Source organism: Gallus gallus, chromosome 1 (genome assembly GCF_016699485.2).
Source record: "Gallus gallus isolate bGalGal1 chromosome 1, bGalGal1.mat.broiler.GRCg7b, whole genome shotgun sequence".
NCBI classification, from domain to species: Eukaryota; Metazoa; Chordata; class Aves; order Galliformes; family Phasianidae; genus Gallus; species Gallus gallus.
The window spans coordinates 57,631,005-57,644,648 of record NC_052532.1 but is presented as its reverse complement, the minus strand read 5'-3'; the positions used below and the strand labels follow the sequence as shown (position 1 = coordinate 57,644,648).

The 13,644-nt window shown below is 39.2% G+C and overlaps 1 protein-coding gene across 8 annotated transcripts in view; it reads right to left on the bottom strand.

Annotated features, from left to right (window-relative positions):
• DGKI (diacylglycerol kinase iota) overlaps window positions 1–13,644 on the bottom strand; it is a 209,810-nt gene that overhangs the window by 46,233 nt on the left and 149,933 nt on the right. For all 8 annotated transcript variants that reach the window (XM_025156048.3, XM_025156051.3, XM_025156057.3 and 5 more), the window contains 6 exons: window positions 13,077–13,156; window positions 11,744–11,788; window positions 6,093–6,162; window positions 4,606–4,646; window positions 2,909–3,036; window positions 2,177–2,302 (listed from right to left, as the gene is read on the bottom strand). In XM_025156048.3, coding sequence (XP_025011816.1) covers window positions 2,177–2,302; window positions 2,909–3,036; window positions 4,606–4,646; window positions 6,093–6,162; window positions 11,744–11,788; window positions 13,077–13,156 — 490 coding nt within the window. The remainder of the gene's footprint in view (window positions 1–2,176; window positions 2,303–2,908; window positions 3,037–4,605; window positions 4,647–6,092; window positions 6,163–11,743; window positions 11,789–13,076; window positions 13,157–13,644) is intronic.

Sequence of the window (13,644 nt, the reverse complement as noted above, 5' to 3'; positions counted from 1 at the left end):
CAGCATGATGAACCCACTCATGTTCAAAGGAAGAGTGCAATTACATGTTTCGGTGGAGCCAGTCCAGAATACTTGGCTGTTTTCAAGATCAAGCACCAGTATTACAAGAAGCTGTCCTCCCACTGGTGCTGTATGCACCTTTGACACTGATTTGATGTTCCTTTTAAGATACGACATGCCCCAGCTCCTGACTACTGCATCAAGATGCTAATTTTCATGGTTTTGCAGTCCACTTATCAGTCAGTCACACATCAAAGAGTCTTTGGAAAGGGTAGGGGAAGGAAGAGCAAAACATGAAATATGATTATTAGTTAAATGTCGTCTGAAAATTAATTAACATGAAGCTCACCTGATTAAAAACAATAGTGTAAATAGTTTTCTCTCAGAAAGATCACTTCCACAAAACCATTACAGTCAAATTACTTTCTACACCAAAAGTTTGTCATCAGAAACAATGTCACGTACCATAATTATTTTCCGATCACATATTATGTTCTTTAATTAATTGAAGTCTGTTAGCACACTTTGTCTTTTTAGTTACACTCCTCACTTCTCAGAACGCATTACTTCATCTTAAGGAGCGTATATACAGCAATGTCAGAGACACTCTGAATAGCCTGCACCCCTACTATGACCAACTGCAACCTCATCTGCTAGTAACATCTGAGGAGGGTCACTTCCAACTCATATTTGAAAGAGAAATGACCAACCCCAGTTGAACAACTGAAAGACATTCTATCACAGCAAGTCCTACTCCACTTGCCCTGCTGACCAGATACAGGATCTCACGCTTTGAATTAGATGTGGTACGCAATATTTCAGACCGAATATTAAACACTGGACACAGATGACTCTCAAAAGGTCCATGGGAACCTCTCGAGTGTGAGGAGGTGTCCCCTTTGTGCCCTGCTATTTTCCTTTTTAGGGAACTTTACTCCAACTTGATAAAATCCTCTCAGCAAGTTTTATATGAAAAAAAATCTGAAGAGACAAATCTCTGTAAAGAGCCCATGAACTACTCTCAGCTGCTAAAAATATAAAAAAGTTATTTCTTTAAAATGCCAGGTTATAAACCACATTTAATTGGAAAGTCAAGAACTCAAAGCTTGAAAATACCAGAGCACATGTTATCTGAGCATCACACTGCAGCCCTGTAGCACACATACATGATGTATTCTTTAATTATATTGGTACATACTGCTTTCTTCTAGTGGACTCTTTCTTCAGTGTTTAAAAACACCCACTTATTATCCCTTTCTATTCTTTATATGCAGTACACAACCTCAAGGTTCATTTATCCCCCACTATCAAAACTGTGCACAGAATGTAAAGTGATTAATTTTCTCCTAAGCATCTCTGACAGAGTTTCGCCATAACATTTGAGCTTCTTTGTGACAATGAAATTTACCCTCTCTGTATTCCTCTAAGGTAAGACTGCAATATTATCTGTGTTCTGTAGGTAGGAAAATGAGAGTCAGAAGAAGGAAGACACAAACTTTCCACTAATTTTAGTAATATAATCTGAGACACACAGAAAGCATATTTACTCACTTTCCAGCCCTTCACTCTCTTTCAAAGTCTTCTTGCAATGGCCTCCCAGAAACACAGCCTACCTCAGCGCAGACAAGCATGAAGTGAGGAGTCTGTTGTCACTGACCATATGTGAAGTTTGCTTTAAATTCTGAATCATTCAGAAATTCTGTGGAGGAAACTGAGGAGAAAAGCTAGCCTTCCCAGAGCAGCTTTCAGCTGCCATAACTGTAATAATATCTTGTTCTCTCTGCTGCAGTCCCCTGCCTAATTTACTATACAACTATCAGCTTTGCCACAAATGAGACAGTGTCTAAACATACTTCAGAGCTTGCCCACCTGAATAATGAATAATCTGCATCAGCTCATAACTCTAGATTTTGGAGAGAAACAGCCACCACGTCCCTAACCTGTCCCTTCCCTCTTATTTATCTGGGCAGAAAAACAAAGACAAGAACATATAAATAATGGAGAGGGAGGAAGAAACTGAAACAAGCAGAAGCGAGGAACAAAAGAGAAGAAACAAAGGGATATCTGTTGTTTCAGCATGTCAGCACAATACTTTAAACCTAAAGAAGCCACTAGGAGCTGTCTGTAGTGATGGTGACAATGTGTCATCAAGCAGAGAAATGCAGAGGGCTCTTACTGCAGTATATAGGTCTGGCTGGCGTCCTTTTGTTTGTCAGGTACCTCGTAGTGTGGGGAAATCTTGCCAAGGCCACTGTCGCTCAGCATCCTCTTTCGAACAGCAGGGTTCCACCGATCTGATATTCTAGGAAGGGATGAAGGAAAAGAAAAGCTCTAAATCCCAGAAATTACATCACCTGCTCTGCTTTGCAGCTCTTTTATGCTTGTTTATTCCCAGTATTTTTCAGCCTGCTGCAAGCTAACTTAGCTTAATTCACCATGATTAGATGAAGAGGAACAGGAGCATTTCTAATCTGCCTAGAGGACAAGGAGAAACAAAGACACTTCACAGTCATTCTAAGACTCAAAGGACTTCAGGGCCTTAAATATTTGTATCAGAGCCTTGACAGTGCAGAGAACAAGTTCATAACTTGATAGATACAGGTTTCATTATCAGAGGGTGGTAAAGCATTGGCACAGAAAGCCCAGAGAAGCTGTGGATGTCCTATCCCTGGAGGTGTTCAAGGACAAGTTGGATGGAGCCCTGGGTGGCAGCCCTGCCCATGGTAGGGAAGCTGGAACTAGATGACCTTAAATGTCCTTTCCAAGCCTGTCATTATCACTGCTGCAAATGATTCTGCCCCCAGGTCTAACCCTTTCCCGTACCTTCCAACCTTTCAGCAGAGGGGATCAGAAAAGACATGCCAAATTCTAATGTGGCTGCTGAAGGCCAAATCCCAGCACCACTCACCCAGAGGCCTGCTCCACTACCAGATCAGGCATTCCAGGTGGCGTCCCCCCCTGCTGTGACATTACCAGCTCTGGGTCCAGAATAAAAATCTCGTCCTGCGAAATTTCCGTCACAAAGTGCAAATGTTCCTGTTGGAATGATATAAGGAACAAATAATGAACCTGTGGCATCAGTGTTCACTCAGAAAGCTCAGATGACTATAGGAAACCTGGGAATACATCAGGCTGAAAAGCATTCATGGTACTTGTCTGCGTATTTAAATGCATACATAAGCACACACAAAAATACCAAGTCAAGTTAGCAATAAGCACTCCTTCGATTTTAAGACAAACAAGATTCCCAACCAGCAAGCTTCACATTCACAGCAATGCTTAAAAGGCTGCTGTTCAGTGACTTTCATCCAGTCAACACCATTTTGCTGAAAACTGGAGGTGTACCCAAAAAACTGAGGCTTACGTGTCCAGCTGAGAACCAACACCTAAGGCCTGCCCTCAGCTGACAGGATTTTTCATTGTTTGGAGATAGTCTCTAAAAACTCGATTGCTTGTACATTCTAGATTTGCATCTTCATTAACAAAGCTCTCTTTTTCAATACCACTTTCTTTTATTGGCACAGAAGTCCCACTGTCCTTCAGAATCACTGAGTATGAGAAGGTCTGTCTAAGTAGGAGGATGGGCAGGATACTTTCCCACATTTTGTGCACAGGGACCATCATGCAGTATTGATTTTTTCTTATGGAAACACATGGCAAAGGAGTAGGAGGGAAAGATGACACTTTGTACAGAGCCAGAATTAGAAAAATGCAGAATAAACAAAACAAAACAGCATTGCTCAGTTTAGTCTGTAGCAGCATCTTCTTCATCTTGCTTTCAAAATTTTCAAGTACAACTTCATCAACGCATTTATATGACTGAGTGCAAAGGCCTTTGGCAGCTACATGCAGACACCGAACCCAAGGCCTCTGAGCTACATTCACAGCTTCTTCTGACTGAAATAAACCACCATCTGCAGATGTTCATATAATTCAAAAACAGCTCACATTGTTCTCAGGGGAACAAGATGCAAATGACCAATGAGTAAATCAACAGTTTACATTTCATGCTGAACCGCTAATTGGTCTATTCTGCCTACAAGTTGGGAAACATGAAAAGCTCTGTAAAATTTTCAAAGTGTCTTTCAGAAAATATATTCAGATTGGCAGATCTACACCATGGGTTTGAATTTAATGAAATGACATGTTGTTTTGGGTTTCCTTGGGAATATTTGATACAGCTCTGTTTATAATTCTTGGCTTTAATCACACTCATTTCCACAGCTATTTCATGTCACATACAGGATCAGGAGTTCTGGTGTCTAAAAACATCAATGAAAAGATAAAATCAAGCACTCTAATGTTGCACAGATACCCTTACTAAGACATGATAAGGGTGACTAATGTAGAACATCCTGATCTGTGTATCTGGTTGGTAGTTAAAAAGAAAAACACATGATCAGCAGATACAAAACTTCAGTGAGCTCAGTGAAATGATGCAAATTATGTCAACTGAAAAATGGTCCAGAATTTTTTCTCTGCTTTTCATAAGACATCATTGGCATTCTAGAGTACACAGGAGCAATAGCAGATCATTCATTTTATGATGCATCTGTCATGGCTTTAAAAAAGATCTATAGAAGCAGTAACCAAACAGAGATTTACCTGAGATCTGTCAATGCGGTAAAAACGATCAGCAGAAGTTGCTGCAAAGATAAATAAAAAAGCAGAAATGAAGCGAGTGGTGTAAGCAGAACTGTATGAACAAGGTGGGCTGAGCTAACATCAGCACCATGTAAGAAAACCTCTGTGTCAGTGAAGTCACAACATGATCTGACTCATTCATTATTTCTATATCCTACACTACTGAAAAATGTATTTAAAGGTGGGATTTGGCAAAACAATATTCACTGAAGCTATTAACTTGAAATAATTATTTAAAATACAGGCAAATGGAGTCTCAGGTTTATATAAGAACTGCTTATATTAAAATATGTGACAGAAAGCTGCATTCTTCCAATGACAGTATAGCAAGAACATCATAAAACTCATAGGTCTAATACGATTGATTCAAACTGTGAATCTGAAAAGCAATAATATGCTTGGGAATTCCTTGTAAAACAAATCTGAATTACTGATACACGCGAGGAAAATTTATTCTACTCATGAACAAAACATCAAAGGAGGGAAGAATCACTAAACAAAGTACCTAATGTGAATGTTGGCACTGCCAAATAATTTATATCGCTAAAAGCAGAACTATTTTATCACCTTCAATGTGCTTTATCAATGTGCTTTAGATGTGATATTTTTGTTTCTGCTTTGCATTTAGTTTAGCCAGTGAAATCACAGATTTTTTTTCATTCTGGCATTTCTGCAGAACAGCACAGTGATATAGCACTGTCATTTTTGGCACTGCAACGGAATATCAAACATCTGAAGACTAAAACTGAATCCATCTGCCCACCCAGCCTTCTCTAAAAACCAAACAGATCCTCAATGTATTTTCTATCAATTGTCTATCAATTCTATCAAGAGAGATGAGGAAAAGTGGTTAGAAACTGTCAAGGAGAAACTGGTTGTTTTGAACAATAACAAAATCACTCCCCCCCATGCTGAAGCTTTTGTAAAAGCAGCTGCCATCCACTTTAGCTCCCCATTCTAGTGCTCTGGAGCCTGATGTAAAGCCCAGACAAGCTGCCTACTTTGGCAAAGTTGGAGTCAAATACAAGAGTTACATGAAGTGACCCCTTACAGGGGAAAGGGAGTACATTTCCATCACCTAAATACTGCAGTATTTATGGAGAAACAGTAACAAAGAACATAGCCCTGCTGACAGCAGTGTGCTACCACAACCAGATGCATTCTGAATCCAGGTACTGCCACATAAGTGCTGCATCACAGCAGAGACACTAATAAAACAAAACCTCCAACCACCCTTGGAAGAACCCATCTCCTTGGGGAGACGATGCTATGGAAGTTGAAGGCCCATTTTTCAGAAGGGATAGGGGGACACATAGCTCCCTTTTCACCTTCTCAGTGCAGCAAGGAACAGCTGCTCCTCCCTGGTGGTACTCTTGGATGCACTGTCCTTCACACCTACACCAGCAGCAAGCAGCATGCTAGGCACAATGGGAAGGAGACACACTTACCATCTAGGAAGCACCATCTAGGAGAGAGCCTCTGAACAGAAAGTACTCTTGGGAAAGAGCTTTCTTGGTCCTGGATTGAGCAGAGAAGCAACATTTTTTTAAAAAATGGGTTTTTTTCCACTATATTGCACAGTGTGCAAAACCTGCAAAACCTAAACCCACTGGGTTTGCTCCCCACTCACATCAGGTTTTTATTGTAATATAGCAAACAATTTACTCTCTGTAAGTAAACCTGAGGCACACTCTCAGCTGTACTTTCTCCTTCACTTCAGCAACATCAGAAAGCACTGCATCAGAAGCAGCTTTCTTGGATGTCTGAAGTCATCATTGTTTGTTGGGGTAGAAAAATAGGGAGAGGAGAAAGAGAAGATCAAAAACAAACAACAAGCAATGAACTCCAATTACTGTTTGTGTACCTTTTACTTTCTCTTACTCCAGAGTAGGGCTTTACAGCCCTTCCCACCTCCATCAGTCTGCCACTTAGAACAAGTGCCCATATTGCTGTCCCTGGCATGTCCCAAATGCACATCAGATTTAAAAATAAGAAGAAAAAAGGGGAGGAAAAAAAAAAAAAAAAAAAAAGCTGCTGTCTTCATCCAGAATACAGACAGTGCAGGGTGCAGACCTCGGGATCATTGCTGGCTAAGGTATCAGACATCCCATATCAACATGTTCCCATTCTGTCTAGAAAGACCCGCTTGTTGGGGCCCAACTGATATTACATCAAGGAACCAAATGGCTGGGGAAGAACAAAGGGTGTTTCTTGTTTTCTTAGCTCTCACTGAGATGGAGACAAGAGGGATCTCAGAAAGCAGAAGTGGTCGTGGCTCTGTGCCATGCTGCCAGTGGATGGCCAGCCAGATTCCTAAAGCTGCTGGAACACAACACCTAAACACAAATAGATTTGCACAGGACAAAGCACAACAGCACAGCCTGTGGGCACCAACCCAAAATGTGCATAGAGCCAAATTCTATCCTTATTTATAACTTACGCAGTAAAATCAGCGCACCTGCAAATGACGTAAATTCAGGCACACATTCACTCAAGATTAAGATTTACTTCTCCTTAAGACAACAGACTATGGAGGGCTATATCAATGCACAAGGTGAGAAAATGAGAAAGCAGAAGCAGTGGGGAGGGAAGGTACCTTTGAGAAAAGTACTGCTCTGCACAGAAAGCACAGTATTTGATAAGGCGTAAGTACATATATTCATAACATGGGCACAGAGTGGTGAAAACAAACATACAACAGTACCTTACTGGAACTTGTCTGAATATTATACAGATGCCCACCACCTTTCCTGACTGCAGGATGCAAGATTAAAACAAAAAAACAAACAAAAAAAAAAAACACCTGCACTGGGAATTGTACAGCTCTGTCTGGTGAGTAGGGGTTTGAGAGTCCAGCATCAGAAAGTAAAGATTGACTGAAGGAGCAAGTTCCAAAAACAGATTTCAGTCAATCATGGGTTTTCAACCGAGAGGAACGACAGGGCTACAAACAGTTAATGTCTAGCATAATACAGAAATCTGTCCTCCAGCTTGTGCTTCAAAGTCATTGCTCCAGCCTGCACTACAGCAGATCTTTTAGAAAGGCATCTAGCCCATCTAGGCCGCTCACTACAAGAAAGACATTGAGGCCCTAGAATGTGTCCAGAGAAGGGCACCGAACCTGGTGAGGGGTCTGAAGCACAAGTCTTATGAGGAGCGGCTGAGGGAGCTGGGATTGTTCAGTCTGGAAAAGAGGAGGCTCAGAGGAGACCTCATTGCACTCTACAGCTTCCTGAAGGAAGGCTGTGACGAGGAGGGGTTTGGCCTCTTCTCCCAGGCAATAAACAGGGACCCAAGGAAATGGCCACAAGTTGTGCCAGGGGAGATTTAGTTTAGACATAAGGAAAAACTTTTCTCAGAGAGTGGTCAGGCACTGGAATGGCCTGCCCAGGGAGGTGGTGGAGTCGCTGTCCCTGGCAGTGTTCAAGAGGGGTCTGGATGAGAAGCTACGAGATAAGGTTTAGTGGCTTGTGGTAGCAAGGGTAATGGGAGGACAGTTGGACTAGATGATCTTATAGGTCCTTTCCAACCTTGTGATTCTATGATTCTAAGTGACAGACTCCAAGTGACACAAAGCCGACCAGTCCCTCAGGCTGTTTCCATCATGTCCATGGTTTGTGTACAAGAAGAATAAAAGTGCAGAAACACCTGCAGAGAGTTAAAATGACAGCTTATGGTGCATCGTGCACATCTAACACATCTGGAACATTCATACAGAATCTCAAAGTTTTAAAGTTTTCTATATTTTCTTCTGCCTTTGCTGCCTGTTGTCTATATCACTAAGAAAACCTAGGAGGGGCAGTTATTTCTCATCAATTTATCTTAATGTTTTACAAATCTGACATATATCTAAAACACCTCTTATCCAGATAGCCACGTGTGAGAAAAAAAAAATTAAGAAATAAGGAATATATCCACAGAAAAATGGATGCTTCTTTGATTCAACTTCTTAGGCTGCCCAGATGTGTCAGTAGGACTGTGAGGAAGAAGCAAGTTGCTTTCTTCTACTGGGGAAAAAATCTCAGAGAATGTTGGAGGAAGTTGTCTTTCAGTCTGGGTGGATAAAATAATTTCCAAAATGATTAAATACTAAATAATACCCTCATATGTCAAGAAACAGACCTCACTCTTCAATTAACATAATAGTATCTAACATTTTTTCAGCTCTTTGAGAAAAAAATGAGGCCATGCTGCTGTTGTACAGATACACACAAGTTCTTGGTTTCCCTAAATTCCTGGTCAGCTGGGTGCTTGCATGCACTACCTGTCATTTTCAAGCAGCTGTGATGACAATTAGCACTTCACATTTTGATGGATATTCATTTTGCACAGCCAGGTGAATACATCTCAATGCCTGGCAAGATGCCACTGTGAAATCTGAACAACTGTATTTTATACCATGACAGTTTTTCATGATTCATCCTATTAGTTTCTTCTACCGCAATTGAATGGAACTTGCTATTATTGCTTTTCCTTTCCAGTTATACTGGACAGAAAAGCAAAGATAGCTCCGGGCAACTCATGTGTCATCTTCTCATTGCCCTAGATTTTGGAGTGCTGGCAATGAATCTTGTCTGAAATGTTACTGCAGTCACTTACATATTTTCCTTTTATAAAAACAAAATCTCTCCTGATCCATGATACCTGCATCTGTAGCCAGCCTGACAAAAATCAAATCTCAGTTCCCTCTCATATTTAGACTCAGTGATTTTGCTTAATCCCACAAACCTTGTCCTCCTGTACAGATTTTGTCTCCAATTTATGTGCAAGACAGAATAACATTCCACAACATGAGCTATTTCTATAAATAGTTATCAAAAATGTATATTGGTGGTTAAAATAACAGATTTGAAATGTACCTATTTCCTTCACTAACATGAGTTTATGGAGTTGTGAGATGCTTAGGTTTACTTGTATCATAATTGCAGTGCATGTGGAATAGTAAAGAACTTTCTAAAATCTGCTACATTTGCTAATTTCTATTTATCTAAATGCACAAAGCTGTAAGTATCAACATTTAGCCCACTGTCTGAGGAAAGGTTAGGGCTGGGATACAAAGGACAAAGGGAGGAAAGCAAAGAAAGATAAGAATGCATACAAAAACGGCAGATGATGCAAAGAGGAGAAGTGAGTGAAAGTTCTAGACCTTACAGAGTACATAATGCTGGGAAAAGGAAGATAGGGATAATGCTGGCAAATACAAAATCAAGTCACAAATTGCATAGGCTCTTTCCAAGAACCCATTATAGTTCAACCGCAGAACTAGCTTGGCAGGTCTCAGACCCATGAGAGTAATATTTCATATACATTAAACTTGATAGAGAAAGAAAGCAGAACGAAGAACAAGTCTAACATCATTTTTCTCATTTACACCCAGGCTTGCTGATATTATTTCTGCTGACTCCCCATGTTTTGAGAGCTGCAGAAGCATCACACAACAAAATTGTGTCTACGAGACCTAAACGTACCCATGATACCTTATTAGCAAGATAAGACAGTTCCATCAACTCAAGAACCTTATTCATACCCTTTATCCCCTGTTTTTCCCCCTTTGGTAATTTATAGACAGATGCTAACAAATGTGGAACAAACCACAAATTAACCTAGCAAGACAGTTCATAGAAACGATATGCTAGGAATAAAGCAGCATTTGAAGAATCCAGGACAAACAAGTACTGAAGACAAAACGCAGAGGGGGGGCATTAAAAATACAGTATCATAAAAAATTAATAGCAAGTGAGGGATTTCACACTGATGTGCACTAAAGGAAAAGGCTAGGCAATTAATTTCTATGCTGCTATAACTACAGAGGTTAAGGCCAAGTATGAAGCTGGTTTCTGACATTTAATTCCCTATTTTGTCCCTCCCCATATGCACAGATTTAGTTCCTCATTTTACCTCAGGCAGTTTCCTACACATGGAGCACTCAGCAGCCACTTAGGTTAATTTATAAGGAATGGTACAGAATAACACAAGCTGCTTTATTAGCCAATTCACTAGACGCAAGTGCTGTTCTAAAACTCAGTCCTAGGGCAATGATTGACACAAATGTCAAAACTATGAGGTTAAAATTGGACACAGAAATGCAGAAGCAAACCACGTACTGGTATGAAGAAAGCAACTTCAGAAAAAACATGCCAAATTTGCATTTTCTTGTAGTGCCTTCCTGAATACAGCACATTACAGGCAGTCCTGCCAAACTGGAATTCTGTATCACCCAGGTAATCATTAAGGCCCAAGAAATCATCTGCAGTTTCACTACAGTAGGTTCCCATCAGCTGGATCCTTGCATTTTTTCTCAGTGAACTCATTCCTGCTGATCCTAACAAGACTTACATTGTTAAATCTAGGAAAAGGCTATCAACACCGTGCAACTTGAGTCTTGTGGTCCTAGGCACTTTGTCAATTGACCATTGTTTGTGTCAAGTCTCCATGCTAATGCCAAATTAGCTCAGGAGTCAGCAGATTTAGTCTGAATTATTTTACTCCCAATGTAAGCATTTTGCAGCACAATATTTTACTGAGAGTAATATATATTCTCGAATGTTTCCAACTGTCAAGTTCTGTATTCTGTATTGCATAAACTATACAATATAGCTGCAAAATGCACAAAGAGCCCAATTTTAAAAACTAGCCGTCTAGAAAGAGAGTGTTCTTGCCACATACAAAGGGCACATTTCTGTCCAGGATGGATCAAGGAAACTACTCTGAAGATCATATTAGTCTATAGGAAAATGACTGTGGTACATGTAATTATTAATAGGTTAGGTTTGCTAGTACACCTTTCTTCTCAGTGGTAGGTACTACTACTTCATCTATACAATATGAAAAATTATTGTTCCATCTCTCAGAGAAACATCTTTTGTCACTTATTTTAAAGGACACATTCTCTCATTTGCTTCAAGAGGCAATTTTAAAGATGATTCCATAAGGTTTGCAAGGAAGAAGATTATCTCAGGAAATCAGAATGAACCTCCATCATCTGAGGGCAAATGGTAATCAAAAATTCCTCTAAATCTGCATTCAAATGCAAACAGTGTAATTCACATGGTTAAACTTGTCTTTGTTCTTCATTTACTAAATGCAAATGTTATCTTACCTGGTAATGAACTCTCTGTGTAGTAGAAGTTGCTGACTGTAGATCCTAATAGGAGGATGAAAGATATGCCAATGATGAAAAGATTAAATCAACAAAAGTAATTGCAGTTCTGGCTGGCTAAACATCATAAAGTAATTTTGCAAGTAGTTCTCATTGGTTTTAAGTATAGTATACAAACGCCACAAAATACTTAGGAAAAGCTCTCTTCAAGCTTGCATTTATGTGCATCTGGTAAAAAATAAACAGTCCACTTTTAACAATTTATACAGAGATAATGTTAATGAATTTTTACCGTATCACAGATCTATTTGAATATCAGAGATCCATGAAAACTACCTAAATTTAGAATATAATATCTGCAGCAAAAAAGAAAGAAAAAAGCTAAAAGCCTTCATATTGTCTTTTACAAGCATTTCTGAGTAATTAAAACACTAAAGAAGACCCCTGGTATTTTTCCAGATTTGAAGACAACCTCATGCCAAGGAGGTCATCTCAGTGCTGCAAATATCATCCAAACTATTGTGATGTAATCCTCCATTCTCAGATGGAAATAGGAAGAATGAGGTCCATAGCTCCTGTGCCAACTGGGACAGGCTCTCGGAAACCCATGTAAAGTCACCACACTTGTGAATGTTTTTGAAAGATATCAGTACAAGTTTATGAAACAGTGAGAGGCACTCTAGCAATGAGAATCCACCAGTTTTATCACTAAGTGCATACACATTTAAAATTATTCAGGTAGTGGGGCATTTGGATTCTCAGTTTCCCAGGCTGTACTGGGAATACCTTCCAGGGGCAAAGCATTCAAGAAGATAAAAGCTACATTAGCATTATCTGATAAGCATATATTTCTGTATTTTTTGAAATATCAGTTTGATATTTGTAGTATTTGTTGGAGTCTCTGTTTACTCCATGACTGTGTTAGAGAATAATATTTGCATAATTAGATCCACTGAAATACCATGATATTTATCCCTACCTAATACAGTTTCTAAACACTAATTTGCTCAGAAATTGGTATAAATGCAGCAATGAATGTGGAAAGTGCCTATATTCTGTTCAATTTCAGGAAGAAGCAAACACAACAATACACACCAATTCCACTATAATTTAAATGGTTTCAGCATGATTTATTTTTTCCTGTTCAGAAAATAATGTTTTGTGTTACTCTCGGTTTTAATAGCATGTCATAACTCTAAAGTTTTGTTTTCAGCATGAGGCAATCTGCAATACTTGCAATACAAAGTTACTGCAATCATTAGACCTATGCACTCAGAAGTGGAAGAAGCATAATACAGATTAATAAATGATACTTAATTCACAAAAACATTACCTCTTGTAGACGGTCAATATACATACGACAGGTCTCCAAGTCACAATCTCCTCGTACAACTATAATTCCTAAGGGAATGGCTGGGAGAGGAAAAACACAGAAAAATGTCTTTAATTGAGGTCTGTTGGATTTTAAAAGATTTGCAGTACATTTTGTTTTGTTGTTAATTTTCTTAATGTCCTCACTAAAGCTCTCTGCTTACTAAATCTTAACAGTCACTTAAAATCAGGAACATAATATTCATTGTTCGACTTACCCATTTGTAATTATCAAGGATTCTGACATTCAACTGCCTTTTATATCATAAAAGCTAAAAGAGATTCAGTAAAATTGTGTACTTCCTTCTCTGATGTGAACACCAATTATTTTTTGCAAAGAAATGTACCACAGAGTATATTTTCAAAACACTTGAGATTCTACAGAAATGACTTAAAGCCATGAAATCTAGTGATATGTGACTCAGATGGTTTAAAAAAATAAATCTATTTTCTAAATTACTTTTACATTCCACCAGGATTTTGTTGTAAACAGTATTGTTGGGATTTCCTTTTAATCCTCTGGCAGACCT